This window comes from Carettochelys insculpta, chromosome 14 (genome assembly GCF_033958435.1).
Source record: "Carettochelys insculpta isolate YL-2023 chromosome 14, ASM3395843v1, whole genome shotgun sequence".
Lineage (NCBI taxonomy): Eukaryota > Metazoa > Chordata > Testudines > Carettochelyidae > Carettochelys > Carettochelys insculpta.
In genome coordinates, this window is record NC_134150.1 from 8,301,659 (window position 1) to 8,329,089 (window position 27,431).

General features: G+C 44.4%; 1 protein-coding gene across 5 annotated transcripts in view; it reads left to right on the top strand.

Annotated features, from left to right (window-relative positions):
• The window catches only part of ESRP2 (epithelial splicing regulatory protein 2), a 78,969-nt gene that overhangs the window by 11,723 nt on the left and 39,815 nt on the right, over positions 1–27,431 (top strand). For all 5 annotated transcript variants that reach the window (XM_075009061.1, XM_075009063.1, XM_075009062.1 and 2 more), the window contains exon 4: positions 26,380–26,493. In XM_075009061.1, the coding sequence (XP_074865162.1) occupies positions 26,380–26,493 (114 nt within the window). The remainder of the gene's footprint in view (positions 1–26,379; positions 26,494–27,431) is intronic.

Consider the following 27,431-nt stretch of genomic DNA (forward strand, 5'->3'; position numbering starts at 1 on the left):
ATCAAAAGTGCCCACCTCTGGGCAGATTGTCAGAAAACAGTCAAACCCCCCTGAGCTGGCATGTTCTAAGGTTAGGTTTCACTGAGCCAGTAACAAATGTGAACTCTTGGATCACTGTATCGCTCTTGTCTTGGGGAGTCACAGTCAGTCACCGTAGACTCTCCAGTCTATCTTGCCACCTAGACAAACTGCAGTGTGTGATAAAAGGCCACTTACACCAAAAATAACACCACATCAGGTTACCCTCAGTCCCAAAAGGCCAGACGCTTACTCCAAACAACTGGTACTCTGGATATAACATTGAAGATAACAGTGACAACCTGCTCTGTAGTAACGGAAGTTGCCGTGTTAGTTTGTACTCTAACAAAAGAAAACAGCAGTCATGTAGCACTTAAAGACTAACAAAATGATTTATTGGGTGATGAGCTTTCGATCTGAAGCAGTGGGTCTGTCCCACCAAAGCTTATCTAATAAATCATTTTGTTAACCAGCTCTGTAGTGAACTAACAAGTTTCTTTAGCTAAGAAAAGTAAGTGTCATTGAGTGATTAAACCACATAAAACATAAGTACAGATGAGCCGCAAGTTTGTAATGTGATATACTAAATTGTATTTTCCTAAAAGTCTGTTCAGGGTACCTGGATTGTCTCTGGGTATGTCCACTTTGCTTCTGGCTTACTCCCCTGTACAGCCCTTTCTCTCACACAAAAACTCAGTCTCACTAGCCATCTGGGCTTTCCTTTTATGACCAAGTGTGAGGAACTGTTTTGAGTTTTTGATCTTTGATGAACAAATGCTTCCTTTGGAATTGGCTCTTTTCTCTTTGGCAGTCTCATTTGCATTCTACAAGTGTCACTGAGTGGTTAAATCATGTAAAAAGTGCTGATCCTGCTTTAGGCAGAGGGCTGGACTTGACCTCCTGAGGTCTCTTCCAGCCCTAGGATTCCTATGATTCTGAGGCTTCTTTCTCCTTCGATAGCGCATTTTGTTACATGGATACAATGTTGTAGTAAACATTTACATGGTGTATAATGCGATACAGAGAAATGAAACCATGCACATAGCATCCTTCCAGTTCTCATGAAGCTCAAACATCAAATATATTTGACAGCCACTTTGCTCTGTACTCATACACATGTGAATTGACCTGGGACTTAGGGGTGTGATCTCACACCCGCTGATCTGCCAGCCTCAAATCAATAAAAATTTGCTGTAGTCAGTCAATGGTATGGAAGGATTTGGGAAAGGGTTACAATTAGACTTCACTAGTATATCAGTAATGTCACATTTTTCAGTCCTGACACACCATCTTCAGAGAGTAGTCTTGACTCTGGCTATGTCTACACTACAGCATAAAGTTGATCTTAATGCACTTATCTCGATTTTACAATGTGACTCTTTACTGCAAATACCATGAGGTTAGTTTTAAGGGGCTCTAAGGTCAATTTTCTTGCTTGGCCCCTCCCAGGCAGTTTGAATTTAAAAGGTCAAATTAATGCTAGTGTGGAAAGAGTATTGTTTTAAATTGATTTTGTTGGCCTCCAAGAGGTATCCCAGAAGTATCCCCCATGCTTCAAAGGTGTCCATTCTGACCACTTTCACCTCCACTGCTCTCCAGGTGCACAGGACGTAGGTAACAGGAAGGCCAGGAATCTCAATTCATTTTCTTTCTGACCAGAGTGGATAGCACACCTCTCAGAAGTGATCACATAGCCATCATCTGATGAAGCGGGTCTGCCCACGAAAGCTTATGCCCCAAAATATCTGTTAGTCTATAAGGTGCCACAGGACTTCTTGTTGTTCTCGAAGATACAGACTAACATGGCTTTCTCTCTGATAATAGCCGTCATGAGTTCTTAGGGTTCCAGCCCTGATCAGAGTTCTTATGGCTGCAAAAGAGCCCCATCAGGAGATCCAGGATCTTATTTTTGTGTGGGGTGATGAATCTGTGCTGAGCAGACTGAGAGCCACCAAAAGAAATGCAGAAGTTTATCAGAAGATTTCCTAGGGTATGATGGAGAAAGGGTACACGGGGTGCTCAGTAATGCTGGGTCAAAATCAAGGCACTCAGGCAGAATTATCAGAAGGTGAAAGAAGCCAATGGGTGATCTGGACATCTCCCAAAACATGCCACTTTTACGAGCAGCTTGATGTGATCCTTGGGAAGGACCCAACCACTGTCACCAAGGATTGCATGGACTCCTCAGGAGACCAGGCTTCGCTCTCCAGTGATTGCTGTGAGGCTGAGGAGGCAGATGCCAATGAAGAGGATAATGACGCCAGTTGTCAGATGCCCAAGGAAGCTGATCCTGCCAGCCAGGAGCTCTTATTCTGGAGCCAGTCCCATCTTCAATACCTGGTACTCTGGAGTCCAGCAATGCTGGTGAGGGCTCTTCTGGTGAGTAAAATTTTTTTTAAACCGCTACAAGCAGGTTGTGGCTGGGTTGGAGTATAGGTTCCCTTCTGTTGAGTGTATTTTTTTTAGACTGCTTCACCTGGATTTCGGGTGGGGTGGGGTGGGGTGGCTCTCTGCCCCTTAGAACAGCTTGTTAATATTTATGGGGATGGAGTGCTTATCCTTTTTTGAGAGCTCCATAAAGGTCTCAGCCAGGTAGTCTCATTTTTCACACAAGGTTTTTGGAGAGGCCTGATTTATTCTGGCCTCTACCATAGCACAGCTTGCCATACCAAGCCACCAGTAAATAATCTGGCATCAGGGTAACACAGCATTCTGGCAAATTTTCCAGCCCTGCGCTCACACAGTATAAACACACTCTTTTTCACTCTCTGTTGTTCTTAGGAGATTGATGTCTCTTTCTGCAACCTAGAAGCAGCATGGGAAATTGAATTCAAGTTGGTTTCCCTTAATATTATTGCACTGCTTCCTGGCCATTTAAATTTCCCAGGACTGTCCTGCTGGACCACATGGCTGGTGGGTCTCTGTCTTCCACCTCAATGCAGCTGACAGGCTCTCCTGGCCCTTTACCCTACCACCATATTGCTGGAGGGCTCCCTGGCTCCACCTGCACCCCCCATGCCTGTGAAGGATTTATGAGGAGCTGCTGAGAGGTTTTTGCTCACACTTTACATTTTACAGGGCTGCCCTCCCCTCCACTCTCAGCCTGCCATGTAGCCAGTAGGCTAGACGCACCCCCTGCAAACTCCATGGCTGCTAGCCTGTGCAGACCCTGCCCCCAGGTGCTAGCATGTCCAGCACAGGCTTTTCCCACTTCAAACGGCTTTTTCCTTGCACAGGATTTAGGAGAAGCCACCAAGAGGTGTGTTCCTCTGTGCTCTACATTCTACAGGGCTGTTTCAAACTGTCTCCCCTTCCTCCCCACCTTTTAGCTGTGAGGATCTTACCATGTCCACAATGAAATGGTCTGGAGAGCTAATGGCTTCTGTTCTGCAGGGATTGATTCATTGTTATCTTTCAGAAGCTGAAAGGAGCCTTGCAAAACAAAAGTTGCAGTGGTTGTCTCACAGGCTGTGTCTACAAAAATAACTTCAAAGTTGCTTGCTTCAGACTAAGCAACTTCAAAGTAAAGCATCTACACACACCCTACTTTGAAGTTAAACTTCGAAGTAGGGCACTAGTCCATTCCTGGGAATGGAGTAAGGACTTCGAAGTTGGGCTACTTCGACGTAGTGAATAACTTTGAAGTTAGTTGCTAGTGTAGACATGCCTATGGAGACCCATTCTTTGTATGGGTCAGTGCATTGTGTCATATTTAAAAATCATATCTAAATGTTCAACCTGACTGTTGTCAAAAGCCAGCTTGAGCGGGGCAGACAAGTTGCTGTGATGCACCCCAGGGAAAGATCAAAATAGGACCTCATCCAGCAGCAGCTTGAACAGCCACAGAGGGAGTGAGTCCAAGCCACTGCAGACAGAAAGCGGACCCAGCAGTGGCAGCAAAGCATGCTCCAGTGCAGGAAGCAGGACTTGGCAGAGCTTCTGATGGCTGTCAAGGAGTAAACTGACATCCTGCAGTCCATGCTGGAACTGCAGATGGACACTCACCAAAGAAATCACAGTTACGTGGCCTCCTCACCCTGTTGCCTGACCTTCTCTTGATGTTGCCCAACCCTCTCTGCCCTTGTGGGGGGCACTAAACTTGGGCGGGGACAAGGACAGTCTCATGGTTCACCCTCAGGACCTCTCCACACTGCAAAAGGCTCGCATTCCACCACATGTGACTCCAGGATTCTCTTCTTTTTCCTACCCCTTAATCCCCCATCCCCTAAATAAAAAGAATGCTTTTGTGAAAACCAGTGTTGTTCATTAGTTCAAATGGGGTGGGGTGCTGTTGGAGGTGCTTTTATAAAGGTCAAGCACACATCATTGGGGGTGGTACCACAATAATTTAAATGTGAAGCAGAGTCATGGGGCTGTTTGCTCATTCATAAAGCTATTTTTTCAAACCCCCAACCGCCCTGATTTTTGTTGCTTATGCGTATAGATTGCTGATTGCTCTTGTGTCCAGCTGTGCATAAGCAGTGCCCAGGGCATCTGTCTCTGGAACCCAGGCTGGCATGAAATTTTCTTCCTTTGATTCACAAATGTTATGGTGAATACAGCACACTAAAACCTTAGGGGTCGGGGGAGGGAGGGAGAGAAGGTAATGTTGGCTTTGCTAAGGCCAAAATGGGTCAAAAGGCACCTGGATCTGGCTTCTAAATGGCTAAAGGCATATTTCACCATCGTTCTGCACTTGCTTAGCCTGTAGTTGAAGCCTTCCTTGCTGCGGTCCAGAGTGCATGTGTATGGCTTCATGAGCCAAGGGAGCAGAGGATAAGCAGGATTGCCCAGCATTACTCTGGACATCACCAATCTGGGTCTTTCTTCCCAGACCAGAAAAATCAAATCTAGAGCTTTCTGTACAGGCCTGAATTTCTAAAGATGGCACACATCACGCACTTTCCTGACCATCCCACATAGATGTTGGTGAAGTGACCTTTGTGATCCACCAACACCTGCAACATCATGGAGAAGTACTTCATGCAGTTAATGTATTCTGAGGCCAGGTGGTCCGAGGCCAGGATGGGGATGTGTGTTGCATCTGTTTTCCCGCTGCAGTTAGGAAACCCCATGGAAGCAAAGCCATCCACTGCGTCCTGCACGTTTCCCAGCATCGAGGTCTTCTGCAACAGATGGTCATTGATTGCCTTGGCTACCTGGATCACCACAGCCTGCTCTGCCAACCCCAAACTGATTTCCCACTGACTGGTAGATGTTGGGCATTGCAAACTTCCACAGAGCAGTTGTCACTCACTTGTGAATTGTTAAAGCAGATCTCATCTTGATATCCCTGTGCTTCAGGGCTGGGGACAGCAAATCATGAAATTCCATGAAAGTGACCTTGCACATGCAGAAGTTCTGCAGCCACTGCTGGGCATCCCAGACCTCCAAAACAATGCAGTTACACCAGTGTGTTCCAGTTTCACCTCTCCAGAACCAGTGCTCCACTGCATACAGTGCATCCAGGACTGCCAGCAGCTTTGCATTTTTGCAGATGATATCCAAATCATCCTCATCCTCCTGCTGGCTTTGTCTAATAAAATACTGCACTTCACTTCAGGAAGTGGCCATAACACACGGTGCAACAGCTGTAAGCTGTTCAAGATCTATGCTAGTGCCGTGTGGTGATGTGAGTCAAGGGCAGGCTTTGGCAAAATGGCCAAAAAAATGGTGTAAAATTCCTTGGGCCATTTGTTTTCCAGCAGCTGGGGGATGGGAGAAGTGGGGGCATTGCACTTTGGGATGATGACATTAGACATCCACAAGCATTTGTGGTGCATTTTTTTCCATAACGCACTGGTACAAAAACCCAGAATGCAAGCAGGCTGCAGGCACTGTGGAAAAGGTAACCACAATGCATTGCTGATGCAGTCAAACCTATCTATGGCAATGAAGAGACGCACTGTCGACTTTCTGGACATTTGTGGACACTCATCTTTGACTTTATAAAATCTAGTTGGTACAAAGTCGACTTCAATAAATTCAACTTTATTTTGTAGTGTAGACGTAGCCTAAAAAGTGTTTCCTAAAATTGTCTGGTAGTGTTCTTTCTAAAACTCTGCAGAAGGATCAGAATTTTCTATCTTTTCCTCTCCAAGTCACTAGAAAATTAATTTGGGTTTCATAAATAATTAGTTGTAAATAGTGGTCCTCTTCCACCCATATAATCATGGGAAAGAATCTTTCTTTATAATTGCTGCTCTGCATAAACCCCAAGAGCCATACCTACTGGCTCTCTATTTCCACACACTTGTTTCCAGATCTGAAGAAGAGGGTCCACCCCATGAAAGCTCATCACCGAATAAATTATTTTGTTAGACTTTAAAGTGCTGCAGGACTGGTTTTGGATTTACCTAGTGGGAATGACCAGCTGTTTTTATTCCTCTTACTGTAATTGCCTCTTCCCTTCAATACAAAAGCTGGGGACCGGATTGTTTGAAAGCAACTTCTTGCAGCTGTCATTGGCAAACTCTGGATTAGATGCTTGCCATAGTAACCTCCCTTCTCCTGCCCTCTCCAGCCTATTTGCCTCAAATTTGGGTCCTTGTGTTGATGTTTTAATCAGTTCAATGCTTTAGTTTCCTAGTTTTACAAGATAACCGTTCCTCTCTTGAAGCAGGGGGCTGGACTAGATGACCTCCTGAGGGTTCCTTCGAGCCCTAGGATTCTGTGGTTTTCTTTTTTTTTTTAAAAGCAGGTCTCTTGCATTGTAAAAAAGAGAGAAGGTGAGTGACGTAATGACTCTTTATTGGTCCAGAAATGGAGTAGATTCTGTGCCAGGCTGCTCTTCATCCCAGTTTATCTGTGCGCTGCAAACACAGACCTTATCTACCAGTTAAGCAATATATAGAAGCCTAAATACTTAATATAAGAGCACTTTATAATTTTATAAAAGAAAACCAAAATCCATGCCCCCCCACCCATCAACTCTTTCAGTAGATTGTAAGGTAACATTTTTTTAAAAAAAATATTTTTCTTCCCCCTCGCCTGCTTGTGAAGAGCTAATGAGGGTGGGAGAAGTTGAAGAAATTCAGTTTGGAAAGCCATGAGATTCGTGGTCATTCTTGTGGGAGTGAGTTGTATAGCCTGTCTTCTTCCCATGAAAGTTCTCGATCATTTGGCTAACCACAAACTGTCCCATGTGGGATCAAGGAGAACTTTTGTTAACTCTCTATAGTATGGCTCTTAATCTTGCACTGGGATAGCCTCAGAAGATGAGTGACCAGGCTCAGGCTACAATTCTGTGAAGGCTATGCATATGCTTCACTTAATTACACAATTGCTTGCAGTGAAGAGTTTGCAGCATCCAAAGTTGCAGATGCTTCAGACTTTGCAGTAATGGGATCATAAAGATAAATTGTTACATTGCTATTCAGTGTGTAACCATCTAAAGCTGGAGCAGAACAATAGCAATCAAATGCGGACACCGACTAAAGAAACATGAAAAACCATGTTTAGAGGCTTTTGTCCTAGTGGATATTTACAACATATGTAGTTCCAGAGACTAACTGTTAGGATTGGTTCTAAAGATTTTGACCTTGCAGCATCTTCTGTAGCTGAGGGGAAAAACCTTCTGCTTGTTTTAGAAGTCTAATGCTTCAGGTATCCAGGAAAAGGAAGTGTTTTGTATTAGTTAACTGTAATCTAGTACAGAACACTTGTGAAGATGGGTCTTGGGTAGCAGCAGTCAAGCTGTGGAACTTCTGGCCTGAGGCGTTTGTGAAGGCCACACCTATAACAGGGTTCAAAAAGACCTAGTTAAGTTCATGGCAGATAGGTCCATCAGTGGCTATTAGCCAGGATGGGCAGTGATAGTGTTTCTAGCCTCTGTCAGAAGCTGGGAATGGGCGAGAGGGGATGGATCACTTGGGCTGTGTCTACACGAGCTCCCTCCTTCGAAGGGAACATGGTAAGTAGAGTGTCGGGAGATTATGAATGAAGTGCTGCACTGCATATGCAGCACTTCCTTAAGCTAATTCTCCCCCATGGCAACTTCAAACTGTTAAACGTCAAAGTGCTGGCTTGAGTGTAGCTGCGGTTCGTGCCCCAGTACTTTAAAGTGCCTGGACAACTTCAAAGTCCCTTTGCTCCCCGGCAGGTTAGCTGCGGCTACAAGTGAGCCGGCACTTTGAACTTGCCACAGGGGAGAATTAGCTTAATGAGGTGCTGCGTATGCAGTGCAGCACTTCATTAGTAATCTGCCGACACCCTACTTACCATCCTCCCTTCGAAGTAGGGGCCGAGTGTAGACACAGCCTTGATGATTACCTGTTTTGTTGGTTCCCTCTGCGTACCTGGCATTGGCCACTGACAGAAGACAGGCCGCTGGGCTAGCTGGACATTTGTTCTGACCTAATAAGGCCATTCTTATGCCCTACTAAGGACAGGGTTGAAGGATTGCATGAAGTAAGACTTTTACCCTACATTATGCCTACTAGAGTGTTACTTTTTACAGCACATTAGAATTATTGGAGGACGAGCTCTTGCTTACGGAGGGACTTGAGGAAGGCCACTGGGCTTTGAAGAGGGAGGCAGGAAGACTGGGAAAAGAGTCAACAGCTGTCAGTGTTACAATAGCTGTGAGGAGCTGCGTAACTTACTACTCATTGCAACAGTGTTGTATTCGAGATCTGGTCCCTTTACAGACTTCTGTATTAAATTTTGCCCTTCTCTAGGAACAACAGAGGGTGATGGTTGGCAGGTTGTCCAGTGGGGTCTGGACACAGGGTGGACTGCCACGGCTGTAAGTGAAAAGTGTCCGATTCTTGAAGTGTTTGAGATGCTGCTGACTGATAGGTGAGAGGAAGTTGGGTCTCCAGCTAGTTTAGAGAACAGTGCTCCAGTCTTCCCCTGGTATCAAGCTGGGGCTGCATAGGAAGGCCACCAGTGGGGCTATCTGATAAGGCCATCCATCAAGGGAACAAAAGTTTGCTTTCCTCCTCCCCTTTCCTACTGTTTTGAGGGAGGTACCTTGGTATTTGAGTCATATCCCATGTGCTCTTTGAAGCTCTTGGGGAAGGGGCAAAACAAGAGCTCCCATCTCAGAGAAGAGAGAACATTTAGAAAGTAAAGTGGCCTCACTACCATTTGTGTTGTGAAACTTAGTTTGCTCTCACTCTGGGACAACCAGTTCCTGTCCCACAAGGTCGCGCTGCCAGGCCCAGATCTGGACTCAGGATTCTGATTCTGTGGAATGCAGTCCAGACCTAAGTGAGCCATTTTATGTTTTATTAAAGTATATTGAGCTCAGGGGAAGGGAGATCTGCCGCTGTTACAGTGGAGCCCAGCTATTTCCTACCCTCCAGCAAGTTTACATAGTGCTCTTTTCCTATGCTCCTGACAGGGAATAGGGCAAAGAACTTAGGGCTGTGTGTGTATCCAGGAGCCACATCAGCTCATGCGAGCTTTAGTTCTTCCAGCAAGACGTAAGGGGCAGCAGATGGCGGAAGAGAAGTGTGAGGGCCTTGCATGGAGGGGGTTGAAAAGACCCATTGTTTTTATCTGATTTGCCCATGAAAGCTTATGCTCCAAAGTATCTGTTAGTCTATAAGGTGCCGCAGGACTTCTTGTTTTTGTCTGATTTAAAAAAAAAAAGTCGTGTGGGGGCGACAAGGGGAGAGAAATCCCTAACAAACTGCTGTGAGAAAACCATGCGTGTGTTCTCCCTCATTACAGGTACTGGCTGTCAGTCCTCCAACTGGTTAGACTTGTACTACAAACAATGAGACAGTGTTGAGTAAACACAGCCATCCCACTCTGTATGGCAATCAACAGGCCAAGTGCTAAAGATCACATTGCCAATGAAAGTTTGTCCTTGGTCATAGGTGGGGGAGGGGAATGTTGAAAACCATGTGAGCACAATTGCATTTAGCTTTAGGGGGTATAAGAACCAGGACATATGAACTAGCAGACAGAACTGGGGGGTTGTGTCCAACTTTGTCTTGGGGGTGAAATAACATGTTCAGTGAGTACTGTTGAGAATGCCACAAGCTGCTGGGAGCAATGAATCCTTCTAGAAATGTAGGTTAAAGGTTGGAAATACTATACAGAGTTTGCAACTGACAGGTATTTTTAAAAAAAGAGAAAATGCATGCTCTGGGAGAAATGTCTTTTAAGGGTCAACAAAGATCTATATTGGGAACACTGAGTATTTGAGTCCCACTGAGATTCTGGACAGCTCCCTTCAACACCTCTCCTCCCCGCGCATGCTGCTGAGATTTAGGGGGTGTAGAATTTTCATCTGCTGTTACTTCCCCTCACACCTTTTACCAATGGGGATTTTATTCCTTTTGTAGTAAGTAGTTTGCTTCCTGGTTACTGGTTTGGGCCTTGCACTAGGGGTACTTTTTGTAGCTGAGCTTTTTGGATTGGTCACTTTTTTTCGGCCTTGTTCTTAGTTTTGCTGCTTTAACTGTCTCAATGTAGTTAAAACAGCATAACTTTCCCCTAGTGAGGGCACAGTATAAAAGGGCTTTATGTCCATATAGCTTATTCTGCTAAGGCACATTTATACCATCGGAGCTACATTTACTGCACGTCTTTTAAGCATATTGGGTAGGAGGAAAAAATTATATGACATAGGCTGTGTCTATTCTGGTACTTTCGTCGGTAAGGATGCATTTCATTGTTCCCCATGACAAACGTGCTCCGAGTGTGTGTGTGTCTCCACCATGACAAAAGTTTTAGTGGTGAAAAGCACAGGTGTGGACAGCACTTTGTTGGCAAGAGCCTTTCTCCCTGTGCCAAAGATGTTGCTCCTCGTTGGATGTGGTTTTAATTTGAACATTCATGCTATTCAGATCTTCTCTTAAACAGAGAAGCAACCCAGCAGCAGGCTTGTGAAGGCAGGTCTTCATTTATGTGGATAGATGATTGCCTATGAAAGTGGATCAAGCGTCAAGCAGTGTCATGGTAAAATGTTAGCGTTTCACATTGCTTTTTACTGGGAACTCATCAAGGGTGTGTTTGTCCCTGTGTAATCTACATGCAGCCTCCAACAGGTGGCAGCGTTCATGCTAGTGGGCAGTATCCAGGTGAGCACGTGTCATCTGGAACTAGAAGAAACTTTTAGAACATGAGCCGCTATGGAGAAGGTCCTTGCAAATCCCTGTGAGGACTGAAGTGCGCTGACCTAGCCAGCTTCGCTAAAATATACTTTTTGGGCAGAATTAGATCTGTATCCAGGTTCAAGAGCTGGTCCATGAAGGAAAAAGGAATTGGTATTCTGACACAGTGGCTGTGTCTACACATGCCCCTCCTTTTTGGAAAGGGCATGCTCATGAGGCGCTTTGGAACAGGTTAATGAGGCGCTGACATGCATGTTCAGTGCCTCATAGCATAAAGCCAGTCATGCTTCGAAAGTGCTGCTTTTGAAGTGAAGACTAGCTGTATAGACGTGGGCACTTCGAAATAAACCCCCCTTCAAAACTCCCTGACTCCCAATTCATTTTTGGAATAAGGGAATGTGGAAGTGTGGCACTTATTTCAAAGTGCCCACGTCTATACAGTCAGTCTCCACTTTTGAAGCGCGAGCAGTTGCTGTTATGCTATGAGGTGCTGAATATGCATGCCAACGCCTCATGAACCTGTTCCGAAGTGCCTCATGAACATGCCCCCTCTGAAAGGGAGGGGCATATGCAGACACAGCCAGTATGTATAGCTTTACAGTGGTGATCTTCCAAATATTCACAGCCAGGGAGGGGGAACAGCCTTGTTCCTGAAGGGAGGGAAGGAGAGAGGAAACTCTTCCCTCCATTAACTTTCACGTCACCCTTGAAACTAACCTCATTTTCAGCGCTTATCAGATTTTTTTTGGGAGGTTGGGGGGGAAGGAGTGAAGACATTTCCAGAAAGACATGCACACAGTTTTTTTTAATTCTTACTGCGCCATCTCTTTCATCCTCAATCCTTTTATGCAACATTTGTTTCATTTCAATCTAATGGGGTTTGCATTTCTTAGGTTTTGTGTTTTTGGCCAATAAAAGTCTTCCATTCTGTGCATCACTAAAACTAGAATACTCAAAACTTCTCTGAAACGTGGTGTTGAGCCTGACTTCTCTGACAAATACATGTGGGGTGCGTCTACACTGGGAACTAACTTCGAAGTTAGGCATTACTTCAAAGTAGCCAGCAGAGAGTCTACACGCAGTTTCCCTTACTTTGACCTTAACTTCAAAGTCCTTACTCCATTCCTGGGAATGAAGTAGTGCCCAACCTCAAAGTTTAACTTTGAAGTAAGGTGTGTGTGTGTGTAGATGCTCGACTTCCAAGTTATTTTTGTAATGTAGACACAGTTATAGTAGCTTGTTTAATTTCTATTACTTGATCCAGCAGTGAAGTTTGAAGGCAGGACTCCCCACACTCATAAGCAAACTTTTCAGTAGTTCTTAGTTTGTGTTTTTTTTCCCATCACGATAGGCTTGTTTTACTACTGTACTAACAAGGGCCTGGTCTACCCTAGGAAATAAATTCGATCACAGATTATGCAATTCTAGCTACGCCATTAGCATAACTAGAATCGACGTACCAAAATTAACTTTCTGCTCGAGTGTAGATTGGGGCTGTTTGAGCTTGTGCAGATGTCCCTTACTCCATGTGATATCAGGGAGTACCAGGATCAATAGCCAGGCCCAGAGAGAGCAATTTTGCTTCATCTTCACCCACACAATTATAGATATACCCAAGATGGAACCTGGGCTTGTTGTTTTTTTAACCCTGGGAAGCGTAACGGAGAAGTAGGCCTGTTAATCTGTATCTTCACAAAACAAAAAAAGCAATCTTACGGCACTTTATAGACTAACAGAATGATTTATTAGGTGATGAGCTTTCATGGGACAGACCTACTTCTTCACCTAATAAGTAAAGTACTAAGACTGCTTGTTTGCCTTACAGACATAGCAGATCAAATGTCTTTGTCCTTTTCTGTATATGTTTTCAACATTTGATAGTAAAATAACCATAATGTGTTTTTAGTTTAGATTACCATGAAGTGCTGATGGCCCGAACCATAGTTTTGCCTTTTGTATTACCTAAGCTGGGTGGATGCCATAGGAAACCTATAGCTGACAGATGTGAAAACATTCTGCTCTAGCAAATTTCCAACTAAGAAATAATTAATCAGAACTGGTCATAAAAGTTCTAGAGGGAGCAGGACTCAGGCAGTTTTTTTTCCTAAGTAGTAACTTAAAAGCTAGATTGACCCTCTTTCCCAGAAAGCAACCAGCTGCTGTTTACTTTCCAGAGCCATATAAAATGCCAAACCCAGTTAAAATGAAGCAAGGAAGACGCAAAGAGTGGAAGCTCCTCTGGAATTCTTATTGCCTTATGCTCTTTGACTCTCAATTGATTAACTTCTACTGTAAATAATTTCTGAGAAATTTTATATGAACTTCCAATCTCCCTCATGTTCTACCAGTCTCCACTTGTATGCTACCCCAATATGCTCCCATCTGTACCTTCCAAGCTAGTATTACATTTACACCAGCACAGTTCAGCTTTTAACCTTCCATCACTTTTCAAATAAGTTTCCCTTCATAATTCTATGGGTTTTTTTCTAACTTCTGTGAATCAAATGGATCTGACAAAACTTTATTCTAGGTAATACCCTCAATAGTGGTTCCCCCCTCCCCCCCTTGGACTTTGTTTCACTGTTGTAATAGCTATATGGGATTTTTTTTTTTTAAATTTTTCTCAATACTCCATAGATACTCTTGTCCCTGTAGTAAGGCACTGGGATGTCATGGTATCAACTCTTGAAACATGGGTTTCCTAGGAGTGGAGGAGGGGAGAGTCAATTTTTTAAAAAGATGACAGAGAAAAAAAATCTATGAATCTTAAAAACTTTGATTATGTTCTGAATTTAAAAACAAAAACCAATCCAAACAGTTCTTGTTGTTTGCACCAAAGAAAATTGGCTGCTGTTGGTTAGAATCTGTAACATCAGAGCTCTAAACATTCTCCAGATTTTATAAGAACAATGTTGAGAGGTTTATCTCTAAGCATATGCCAAATTATGAAGGAAGGTGAAGGGTTTTTAACAATTGTGCTTCCATGATACATTAGTCAGTTTGCATTTCCTGGGAATGGGGACTGTAGATGAAATTGACTTAAAAGAAGAGCAGAAACTCTGTTGCATGCGAGCAATTTTCCTGGTGTAGGTGTGTGTGAGAGAGAGAGTGAGTATGCCTGGGCTTGGTTCTTGGCCCCCTCAGAATAAGTGGGGTTTTCAGTAGACGGGGATGGAGCTAGAGGCAGCCAGCCATCAGTGCTGCCCAGGTCATGTTGCACCTCCTCTGCACCACCTGGACCGTGCTGTGCAGGCATTGAGCAGTGACTTAAATGGGCCCAGGGCTCCAGCCATTGCCCTTTGCCTTCCACTGCTTCCCAGCTGTTGCCAGTCCTGCTAGTAGTAGTGGAGTGGTAGCAAATGCATTTGAAGCTGGAACAGTAATAAGGGATATTGTTAATTCTATTAGCAAGTGACATACTCTTTAAGGAAGATAGTTATAGTGGCTAGCAACTCCATGCTCAATTTTAGCACTACCTGAGGTTAGGGTTATATCTTACTCTACTTAATCTTGTACGTTTTCATGTCAACCTGTTGTTGTATGACTGTCTATGGCCACTAAGACTGTATTGGCTGAAGCCTTTCAGGTCTGTAGTGTAGTTCTCCCAAAACCTCCAGAATGGGGTAGAATAGGAACTGAGAAATTGCGCAGGGAATCTGTGGCAGAAGAGAGAACTGAACCGTCATCTCTTGGATCTTAGGCTAGCACCTTACCCTCTGGCCAATAGCGCAAAGCCAGGGTCTTTCCTGGAAGAGAATTTGCCTAACTTTTAACTCTGAGAAGGAAAACCTCATATAAAATTGAAAGGGGAAGGGTTTGACCTGTGTGTTGTCTCCCTATAACTATTATATTTAAGCTTCTTTCCTACCCCCGGGTAGAGAGGGGGATAACCACTAGACTATTTCTGTTTGTGTCAGGCAGGCCCAGAATAGTTTCTAGATATAGTAGCTCTTCATATTGCCAGAAGCAGAAAGAAATAAACCACTGCTTGATGGATTACACTTTTTGCACATGGTGATTGCAATACAAGGTCACCATGTACCCTTTGTCAACCATATGGAATACCAGTTAACAGATGAACAAAGGAAAATACTTACTATGAAGTCTGTTTAACAAGTTACCTAACATCATAAAGTTTTATCATGCCTGCAAATATACTATTGAAACACAAGCTACACACCTCACTTTGGTACAGACATGCTTTAAATTCCTTGTTGCAGGGATTAGGTAGCGGGGGTTAAGATCTCGAGAGTAAAGCAGCAGAAAACTATTGGATCAGTTTCAAAATTGTACCTGAAATGTTGGTCACTCATAAAGAGAGGGCCCAACACACAAAGTTCAAATGGGAATAGTCCTGAAGTCAAGGGGTGCTGGAATGTAGAATGTGTTTCTGCCTCTGTTTAGCAGCAAACTCATGAATTGCACATAGGGTGCTTTGGCATTGCCTATAGCTTTAATTGATTCCTTCTAAGGGCCACTGGACTATTGGAGCTGTTGAGGTTCTGTTGGACACATCATGGCTTGCATTGGTAAGAAGCAGTGGAAGACTCTTGAAAGCTCTTGTAGTGTGGTTCTGTTTTGGGCTTTTTGAAGCCTTTAAGTGCTGCTTGCATCCAGGTATGGACCCTTGCCCCATCTGGAACATAAGCAAAATGCATAATGGTGGGGGTGCAGGAGAACTTCTCTTAGGACATCAGTATCTGTGATTCCCACAAACTCTGATGCCTTAGCAAAAGGAGTTGTGGTTATTTGGTCTCTCTCAGGATCAGGCCCTGAGGCACAGGGGCTGTGCTAGTTTGCCTATCCAAGTAGAATAGGTAGGATTGCAAGGACTTCCTTATCTCTGAATTATCACAATGAAATGCACACACTGTACAACTTGTTAGAGAGTAGGGCATGGTATTTCACGATACCATCAAAACAGGCCTGCCCTGTGGCTGGTTGACTTTAACTATTTTATTCAGTTCTTGCCCATTTTGCAATAAGTGCGACACAATATGAGATGCTACAAGCAAAAAATACCCACACTGAAGTACAACTCAAAAGCAAAAGTACCAATGTGCCTGTACCGTCACCTGAAAAGAGAATAAATGTTTGTGCTTTCAAATTAATTTCAATGTAACTGGATATAATCACATGGTTATCTTAAATATAGGATTATTATAGTATTCAACATATGTGACTGATTTCTGTTGAAGAGAAAATACTTTATGAAGAGAGAAGTGGAACACTTCCTGCGCACTTGCATGTAAAATCAAGGGTTCCATGTCTGGCTCCAGAATGAATGTGTTTAATTTGGCTTCTGCTACCCTTCAGTTGCCAGCCTAGGGAACTTGGGGCAAGGCTGTGGCATATCAGCTGCGGTTGGCGAGGCATGGAAGTGCACCATCCCTGCTGCAGCTCCCACAGGCAGCATGCCTGTCAGCAACCCCAGAAGGCATTAGGCCCCTGAAAAGGTGAAGGCCAGAACACCGTTTTGCTGGGTGCAATATGTAATGCCTCTGCCAAACTGCACTGCTTGCTGCATGTGGAGCCAGGGCCACTGTCCTGTCTTTGACCCTCATCATTGTCTTCACTAGGTTCATGCGCACAGGTGCCCCTGGGGAAGGGGAAGATAGGATGTTGGCCAGGTTTCTTATGTGCTAGGAGCACTTGGAAAGGGAAAATCACAGTGTGGCTGGAGCTTGGCCCACAACTTGAATTTCAATGTCTTCTGAACATCTTTCTTGTTTCCTCTGGAGATGTAAGGCCCTACTGCCCCATTTCACCCAGAAGGACGGACCTCTGCCTGGAACTTGGTTGGCAGTTTTGTTAACGGGAGCTGGAACAGGACACAGCTTCCTCCCCTGTAGATGTGTTGGCTCTGCAGGTGAGAAACTGAGCCGACGCTTGAGTCATTTAGGCAAGCAGATCGAGCTGAACATGTGCAGGGAGCAGGTCCAGAGAGTAAGAAGCTGTTATTTTCTGCCGTTCCTTAGAATAGAGCCACACATGCATAGGTGGGATGGTGTCTCACTTCTAGGTATGGTTCGTTATATTGGGGTAGAATGGATGGATTCTGCAGCTGAACTAGGCTCATGAAGCATTTCTGCACTTACTGTCGGTGCTGAATTAAACTGACACAGTTGCCTGGTGGCCTTTCAAGGATGAATATCTTGGGGAAATCCAAACAGTCAGTTTCTTATTTTAGCTCCATATAAATCACTATGGAAAGGAGCCTGTTGAAGAATTCTCACATTGCTCTAAGATCCACAACTTGTTTGTTCAGTCATAGTTAAAGCAACATGAAGGGGGATATGTCATTTCAGCCAATTGGGACGGGTCTGCAGAAAATATAGCCAGCGCTCCTGGCTCCCATCCAGCCTGCTGCTGGCTAAACATGTCTCTCCACTTCTCCCTGTACTCTCAGCTACAACAGCAGAATCCTGTTCAGCCAGTTTTTCAGTCTGGCATTCAAACATGCTTCCCACTCCCCTCCTCACCCCCGCAACAGGCTTAGCTTCAGAGAGGCTAAGTACATACAAAGCAATGTGTTTGCCACAGAATTTCTTTTGGTTGAACTTTTATTTCCAAGCTGAACTACTGAATGATTTCCCTGTGCTTGAAATGAGTTAGGCAAGCACTCCCAAAGTGACTGGCCCTGCACAATACACACAGACACACAATCTAAAAAGACAAAGACTGGCTGTGAAAATGCACAGTGAGGCTCAGAGGCTGATGTTATCGCAGTCTGTTTTACAATAGTGAGTGATGTCAGTGGGGCTGTTGGAACAATTGGTATTGTAGATGAGCCATTGAATCAAACTGTGAACACAGCACATGATGGTAACTACTTCAAGCCAGGGAGAGCTGCTGCACCCCAGCATCCCCATTCCAGTACTATCGAGGGATCAGAACAGAGAGGGTAAGCGTCTTGCATGTCAAAATGGCGGCCTGCCATCTGCATGGACAGCGTGAGGTGTGTCGGAGGAGGGAAAGGTCAGGAAGGTTTCGTTGCTGGAGCCAAGGGCACAGGAGAGAGTGGTAGCAAATGATCAGAGATGCAGGCAGCCTGCTCTGCAAACTGAGATGAGCACACTTTTTATGTTGGGCCCCAATTTTTGTTCCTGAGATTAACAGCCCACCACCACCACCACACAGCCTGTCTAATGGAATCCAAACCAATGGAAATTTCGGTTATGTTCCTATGAAAAAAATCCTTTCGGCATGTGTAAGAAAATAAGTCTGTAGAATATAAACACTTTTAAATCGGGGTGTGTGTGTGAACACACAGACATAAAACCAGTAACCTAGTTCAACATGTTTAATGAACTGGATGAGCCTGAGACCCAGCAGCCTATCAAGCTGCGCCTCGCCCCCCTCCAAGGGGGGATGCACGCCCTTGCTTTAGCCTACAAAAACCAGGAAAATATAGCGTAAAGCTCACTCTTAATTTGTCCTGTGAGCAGTTGCAGTGTGCACACACACAGACACACACACGTGTACAATGTCGTTCTGGGGTGGGCCCTGAAATCTTATGCACAAGAGGGAAAGCAGAAGGAGCATTTTAACTGAGAGTCTGATTTCTGGGCTCTTATTTCAGTGTGGTTTGATAGCCATTTCTACGCTGTGCTCCAACTCCCCTGGAACTGTTGTGGGGCTTGTCTATAATTGTGTTCTTGGAGCTATGTAGTTCCCTACACATGTCTGTGGTAACAAGTTGAGATTGAGCTACGCAGTTCATTCAAATTTCCCAGAGCATGGTGCCTCTTAGGATTGTTATGGGCGTAGAAAGCTCATAGGAAAAGCTTCTGCTACTTTTTGCTGTTCCTGTAACAGTTGCTCAAGATCTTTATTAAAATAGCCTTTTAACTCAGCTTCCCAGATGAGGCAATTTCTTCCTGGTGTATTATAAACCTCTGTTAATTAAAGTGGGTGACTGTACCAGCCACACAGGTTAGTTCCATAACCTCAGCAGTCGCCATGTGTGCTGCTATACCACAACTCACTGTTTGTGTTTGTGTAAACACTCTCCAGGGATTTGGTTCAACCCATTTTGCAAGTGCTGCCTTTATTCCCTCCCTGAGCCGCTCTGCTCATCTTGTGTTGAGCTCCTCAGTCACTCTGCATAACCTCTCCCCATTCTTAGTTGAAGTGTCTTTTTTCCTTTAGGGCGATCATCCAGCCCATTTTTACCAGGACAGGCCCTTACTTAACCGGTCTCCCGGATGTCCTGACTTTCTTAAGAAAATGGGCAAATTGTCCTGTATTTTGTGTGGCTCCTGTTCCCCAGCACCTGGTGTCTCGCTGTGCAGCCTCCACTGCTGGGAAGTCCTGCTGCAGGGCAGCAGCCTAGTTCCCTGGCACCATGTACCTCCAGCTGTGAGTTCCTCTGTGGGGCAGCTGCCCTGTTCCCTGGCACCCTGTGCCTCAGGCAGCAGCTCCTGCTGCATGGGAGCTCCTATTCCCCAGGACCCTATGGTGGCAGCCCCCACTGCCAGCGAGCTCTGCCACAAGGTGGCTGCCACTTTCCCTGGCACCCCACTCCTAGGGAAGGCAGCTCTTGCTGCCAGGAGCCCCTCCATGGAGAGCTGCCACATTTCTGGGCACCCCATTTCTCAGGGAGGTAGCTCCTCAATGGGGCAGCTGTTCTGTTCCCCAGCCATCTGGCCCACACCACCCACCTCTACTGGGAGGCTGCAGAGCCCCATCTCCAGTGCCTCACTGTGGGGTAGCATCACCGAGGCAGCCTGACAAGTGACAGCAGCCCCTCAACCCCGGTGGCTGGTGTCCCTTATTTGCCATTGGGTAATGTTACCCAGCCTGCCACAGGAAACAGTTGTCTGGTATCTCTCTCACCAACTCCCCATGATATTTACAATAGCTACAGCATGCATTCCTTTTGTATGGACTCGGTGCGTGTGCATCGTCAGAAGTAGTCAGCCGCAAAGCTCTCTGTTGGCTTCCTGTCAATGAGACTGTGCAGTTAAACACTGCAGCTATTCCTAGTCTCCCCATTCCCTTGCAAATATTTGTTCTCCTTTATTGTCTCATAGACAATAGTTACAGCAAAATAGTAAACGGCTGAATCTGAAGATAAAACATACAGCTCTCCACTTTCTACCCTTTGCTACTGGGCTGTGGATGTGGCAGTCTCTGGAGATGCACCTTTGAGGGGGCTTCTACCTCTCTGGAATTTGCTTGTTGTGTTGGTGTTTATAGTGCAGTTGAGGTACTTTGAGCACTCTTAGATCTTGATCTCTGAGCTTTATGCAGTGGCTGAAAGTCTTCCTTAAACAATGACCTGCTGTGTGGTTTCATGTTCTTGAAACCTTTGACTCTCATCTGGTCTCAACGTGAATTCTTGAACAGCAGGATAAATATCCAGGAGCAAACCATCCTTCTGAGGTCATAGGCAGAAACAGAGCTGGTAAAAATTTGGCATGTGTAGAATGGTAGACAGAGGGAGGTTATAGAAACATAAAAAGAAAACGAGTTTGCATAGGTTAACATTTTTCTTTTCAGTTTAAAATGAAAAATCTTTAATTTTGAGAATTTTGTGTTCACTTTCTCTCCCTTTTAGGTGGCGAGTGTCTTTTTTTTTTTGTGTGAGTGTTATTCAGTTTTTGTTCCTGTGAATTAAAAATTAGTGCGTGCGCATCTAGAGAAATGTTATCTCCCTTTTACATTTTGAAAGAAAGTGTCATTCCCCTCTACTCCAGCTGGAAATGTGTTGCTTTTTCCCACACACACCTTTTTTTACATTGGGAAAATAATTTCTTTCTTTGTTCCTAAAAATACAATTTTTTTTTACCCTTGGAAGCTGGGGTGAGGGGGAAAAACTAAGATCTGACTGCATCTTTCCCAAACTTAGCTTATCTTCTTTCCTTCTTTTACACTACAAAAGAGTGGGGTGGGGGAGAGCTTTTTTGTTTGGTTTTTTTTGTTCAGTTTTGCTTTTTAGATTAGAAAGTTTTAAAAAAAACATTTTCTCCCCTTGGAGGGAGTAACACTTCAAGATATGACAGAAATAGCTGACTTCTTTTGAAAAAGAAAATTTAGAACAAACTGAAAATTGTTTCAAAATATTTCCTCCTCCCTTTTATACAATTAAATCTTGGTGGAAAAATTGCTTGGCCAATTTTTTTCTTTAATTTTAAAAATTAAACCAGCTCTTGACCTTTTTAAGTGGTTAACCTTTTGTGGATTTGATTGCCTTAATGAACAGAGGCTGTGCAACCGGTGCAAAATGTGACTCTCAGCTATCATAAGATTTTGGCTCATCTCTTTCCAGGCATAAATTTCATTTATCAGTAGCTGAGTGTGGAAGTTAGAGAACACCAGTGAATATTGGAGGGGTGGGGAAGGACAGGGGAGAGCAGACAGTGTCTTTAGAAGCTTCAGGCATGCAATTCCTTGTGCAAATTACATCCATCATCTGCTTGTACAGTTACCATCATGGGAAATCAAGTGAGCTCAGTTCTTGCTTTTCACCTGGACTGTGTCCCCCAGTGCTTATGTGCAGGAATGGCCAAATGGGACCCTGATCTTTCCTTGGGTCTTTGGCATTGCAACTACAAAACTGAAGAACTTGGTTAGGTATAAAACTGTGATATTAGAAACGCAACTGCACATGTAAAATATCTCAAATGCTTGCCTTGAAACCTTTGATCGACAGTTTCCAGTGGTGGCCATGGATGAGACAATGCTTAAAATGGGTATGGGCTGGGTGGGAAATGAGAACCTGAGTGCTGCTGCTCACAATAACCTGTGTACGGAGTGGCACAAAGATATGTGCCTCAAAACAGTTGTGACCAGTTTGCAGAACAATTATGTTTGACTTGAAAATGTTTCACTGGCTGAGTGATTCTGTGCGGGGTGTCACTGAGCAGTCCAGGTTGTATTTTAGGAGGGGATCCGTACTGGTCTGGAAGCACAGAGCTTGTCTTTTCAAGACAATATGTTAGTATACCTGCCTTCAGTGCTATTGCTCTCCACAGTAGCATCTGCCCCAGTGAACTCTGACCACAGAATGAATCGTATGTTCTTTGTGCCATGCCACACACCTATAAAACAAACTGTAGAAAAACACAGCGCCTCCAATGGTATTTGTTAAGGAAGGATGTTTACCGTTCTGCTTGATGCAGTAGTATACGTGCATGACAGCTTCGCAAAGTGAAGCTGCTACCGTGGCTGCTATCTTGCTGAAGAAGGAACTTTAGGTCCAATTAGCACATCAAAGATGCAAACATTTTTTTTGGTCATGATTCGAACCCCCAGCTGAACTGGTGTGACTGCTATACAGTAACCCCTCTATTTACACGGAGGTTGTGTGTTCTGGGCAATCTCCATGTGAATCAAGTTTTGCATAAATTGGGGGTGGGGGTTGGGGAAGTGGGCAGCTGGGGGAAGTGTGGGGGGTGTACCTAAGTGACCCCTGGCTTCTCCCAGCTGAGAGGCACACAGCTGCTTGCGCGCTGGTTTTTTCCCCACTCCTGTCAGGGCTGGCAGCCTGACTCTCAGCTGCAGCCCTTGACAGAAGTGACTGCTGCCCCTGACAGGAGCAGAAAACCACTCCTGTCAGGGGCGGCAAGAGTCAGGCTGCTGCCCCTGACAGGAGCGGTTTCCCACTCTTGTCTGGGGTAGCAGTCACATTAAGCTGAGACTCGAGGGCTTACTATACTAATAAGTGCAAAGGCATCATGGATGAGAGAATGCTAGTGTAAGCTACACACCTCAAGTGTGGTCTGTCCCATGTAATGGCACTGAGACCACTTGGGGCAGGTAAATTAATTGCAGATACACAATTCTAGCTATGACAATTGCGTAGCTAGAACTGACTTATCTACAGTCAACTTATGTGGCCATCCACACAAAAGAAGATCTACAGGAGAATTTTTCCCATCAACCTCAGATATTTGATTTCTGCACATCTCTACCAGATGTGCAAAATCAAACTCCAGCAGATTGACCCTGAATGGGTCAGGTTTTCCCATAGCATAGGCAAGCCCTTAGCTAAGAACCATGTGATTTTTAGCTCGTGCATCTAGCTGCAGAGTTCCCACCTGCTGACAGCTAGGGTCTGTTGATGTTACACCAGGAGAGAGAGAAAAGCATCATTAGTGACCTGCCTGTTTCATTAGGAATCTGCCACTGTACTGTTTGTGGACATGTGGAGGTACTTAGTCACCTTCCTTCACCTCTAGTGAGCTGTCTGTGCAGAATGCCAGAATCTGGAATCTCCTGGAAAGTGGAGGTGGGGAGGAGGCCTGAGAGGAGAGTGAGAGGGGTGCAGGCCTGTCTGCCTACAGCTCCTGCAGGGGAAGAAAATAAGGGAAGGGAATGTTTGTGGGCTTGTCGTCTTCCCAGGATGCATAATTCTTTAGTTACTGCTGAAGCCACAGAATCATAGAGGGTTAGGGATGGGAGAGAGCTCAGGAAATCGCCTAGTCCAACCCACTGCTCAAAGCAGGACCAACCCCAAGTAAGTCATTCCAGTTACAGCTTTGTCAAGCCTGGCCTTAAAAACCTCTAGGGGTGGAGCTTCTATCAGCTTCCAAGGTAGCCCATTCAGTGCTCTATCACCTCCACCTAAGCTACGTCTAGACTATGTTCTGCTTTCACGCGAAGTCAAATGAGGGAAATCGAAAATGCAAACAAAGTGCTGATTTACAAATCTCAGGCTTCATTTGCATAATCTTGTCTGACTGATTGGGTGAGATTATGCAAATGAAGCCTGAGATTTGTAAATCAGCACTTTGTTTGCATTTTCGATTTCCCTCATTTGCATTCCTCTTTCGAAAGAGGAACATAGTCTAGATGTAGCCGTAGTGAAGTGGTTTTTCCTGCTATCCAATCTAAACTGTTCCCTCTGCAATTTGAGACCATTGCTGTTCGTTCTGTCATCTGCCACCACTGAGAATAGCCTGGGTGCAGCCTCTTTGGAACCCCACTTCAGGTAATTAAAGGCTGCTATCAAATCCCCTCTCATCCTTCTTTTCCTCTTCCTCCTGCCCTGGAAGAAACATATAGATTGAGGGAGGAGCTCCGCAGCAACCTCCTAAAGGAGAAAAGCTGGTGTGACTTGTTGAAGGTGCAGCTCTGGGGGGAGTTACCTCACGTCTGGATTTCCCGGACTCTGCCTCTTTCTTGAGCCTCCATCCTCTGTCCAGGTGCATTTTTCATATAACAGGAATTGTCCAGGATTTTTGCAGAGCAAAGGTTGCAGCTTAAGGAAGAGCCCTGATTGGTGTGTTCCCTGATGGTCCCCTCCCTGCATTGGCAGTGCGATTCATCCATTAGCCTGCAGCTGCTCCCTGCCCTGTGTAGGATGTCCCAGAGGGAGGCACTGGCTGTTGCTGTGTCCTGGTCCTGTGTGATCCATTCAGTTACCATGACAGGGAGTGACACTGCCTTCCACCTTCAGTGAGTAACTCCACCACAGATACCCACCTCAGTTCTCCCACTCCAGCTCTTTCTCCAACTTGCTCTCTCTCCACCTTCCCACTGCCCCACCCTCCCATGTTTTCATTTGTGGGACCTGAAGTATGGGTAACCCTATTACCGCTTCCTTTGGCTGGGCTCAGTGGTTCTGACCTAACTCTATGCTGGGTGCTCAGAGGAGGTGTACATGTCTCTAGACTCTTGGTAGACCACATGCCTGAACACAGGGAAAGGTTCAGCCCTGACATAAGCTGGCAGAACTCTCATTGAAGTTGATTGAAGTAGCATCCATTTAGTTCACCACTCAACGTAAACCTCCAGTTTTTGCACAGAAGTAGCCTTCACATTAACCTATAATGTTCATAACCTACCTCCTCCTTCAAGTTAATTTCTTAAACGTTGTCTGCAAAGCTCATCTGGCTCAAATTAATTACAACATGTTAAGACTTTTTTTGCAAAAACTTAGCCCTCATGAGGGTGCTACAAAAAGTACTGTACCTTAGCCTCTGATGTTTTCTGGCCCTGTCTTTGTTGAATCTTAAAGCCTCATAATGCAACACTTAGGTATTGATTTCATGTGGCTAATTACTTATCTCCAGAGCAGAGTGAGTGATTGTGGGTCTGTTCAGTGCCGTGTTTTCCTAGCTAAATGACTAGATCATACCATAGTGTAAAGATACCCAGGATAAGGTGTCACAGGACTTCTTGTAGCTTTTGCAGTAAAGTGGAGTCTCACGATTGTGACCTTAAGATTCACAAATTCAATTATTCTTGAGCAGCTGTGCGGCCGCTTCCCCCAGGGCCCCGGGCACCCCTTGTATGCGCAAAATATTGACATTTGTGAGGGTTCTGAACACAGAATGCTTGTGAATTTGGAGACCCTACTGTATTCTACAAAGCACAGTGTAAGGGGAAGCCATTGCTGAGAGAAATGTGCAATGCTGAATTATATTGTTAATTATTGCTATGTTTGTGGTACAATACCTGTATTCTTTCAAGAAGGGGGTTGCACTGCGGAAAACTTAAACTAAACTAATTGTGTTTGTCCCCTTGAAAATGCTCTCTTATCAAACCTGTATGTGACTTGTTAGTAATAATACATCATCTCTCCTTTTGATCAAGCTACATCAGTGCGAGAGGTTAGCAATTTATGTACATGGGCGGAAATATCTTTAAAAATCTAGAAAATAGAGGCCAACAATCCTTTTGCTAGTGAGGATTAACTTTGTGAAGAGCCTGAATAGATGGGATAGCTTTGTGCTAATATTTACTGTACCATATCTCTGATTAACATTCTTTTGCTTTTGCTTATACTCTTACAGATTCATTCCTCAAGACATCAGACCTCAAGTTGTTTGGTTTTGAATAGCATGCAGGTTTTAAAACGATCAATAAACCCGGAAAAGTACAGCCCTGGCTCTCTTGAGGGGTGGCTGATTTGAGCTTAAAAATAAAATAAAACTTGGGCAATTCAATTCTAGAAGTGGTGTTGGAAATCAGTGTTACACTTAGTCTAATAGATTCTTACTTGCCATAGAAGATTGGTAGTAAAGCATCCAGGTAATTGAACCTGACTGCTACAATTACAGCAGCTTCCAACAATTTTTGTTCTGTTGAAATGTCCTCCCTCCGTTTTTAGGGGAAATTGCCCTTGTGGTGTAAATCTCTGTATTGGAACTGCCTCCTGTATGTCTGCTGCCCTTCAGATAATGGCAGTCTTCTCTTCTATTAGTTGTGATCACTTAAAGTTTATCTCTTAATATTTAATTTCTATTTATCTTATTTATTTTGATAAATAAAATGATAAAGCAGTAAGATGGATGACAGGCTGAACTACCAATAAAAACTAACTCTGATACTTTATTTTTAGTTTAGCCAGCTGGTATCCAGTGATTTGAAGCTATTGGGAAGAAACCTTTACACACTGTGCACAGATGGCCAGTTACTCATTCGGCAGGTCCTCCACCCAGAAGCATCCAAAAAGGTAAGATGTCAGAGCATGGTGTGGAAGAAAGACAGTCCTCTATTGTAAATCCACCAAGAAGATATCCTGAATGTTACTCATGCACTTGAGAGAGACAGTCCTCTGCTGGAAAGCTTGCTCAGCCATACTTACTGGTGGCCTCTGTAGCTAATGAAGGAGTGGTGTTGACTGCCTCAAGAAGAAGTTTGTGTTGTGGCTCGGAAGGATGTTGGCTACAATAACTGAGTGATAACGGTGTGGAGTGCAAAGCGGAGAAAATATGGAAAGGCGGTAGATTAAAAGGCCTCTTCATTCCTTTACTAAGTCCTCAAACCTTCCCCCCCAAAGTAGAACAATGGTTTCTACCAGATCAAGGGATGAGCCTCACTTGGGTGTGTGCTACCTTCCTCTCCTCCACAAACCATTTTTGCATCATCTTCAAACAGTTTTAAAACCTCTTTACAAGTCCACGGCTTTTGTAATTTTCCAGTAGGTTTCTCATGACTTCTCTTAATGACTTGATCTTAACAAAGGTGAGTTCCATTCGAGTTGGATTAAAATCAAACCTCAGAGCATTAGCAGAGAGACTGATGAAATAAACCTGGATTACGACTGTCCGCTTAGCTTGTTTATTTGTACAAGGGGAGGAAGAACATTTAATGTAGCATTTTCCCCCCTGAAATCTGTTATATCTGGTATTGGAATAACTGATTTGAAGGTATTTGCTTTGCTACTACAATTTTCCTTTTGAAAATATGTTTTTGATATTTCAACCGGTGCTGTTTAAGGTTAAATGAAAACTTAATTAATATTACACCACCATTCAGTTTTAAAACTAGTAACCATTGTGCATGGACTTACATCTGGAAGCTACCCTGATGTGCTACTTTATACTGCAATATGCTTGCAGTCAGTGGCTCCAGTTAGAAGTTGGTGATAAGAGAACTAAATTGGTTGGT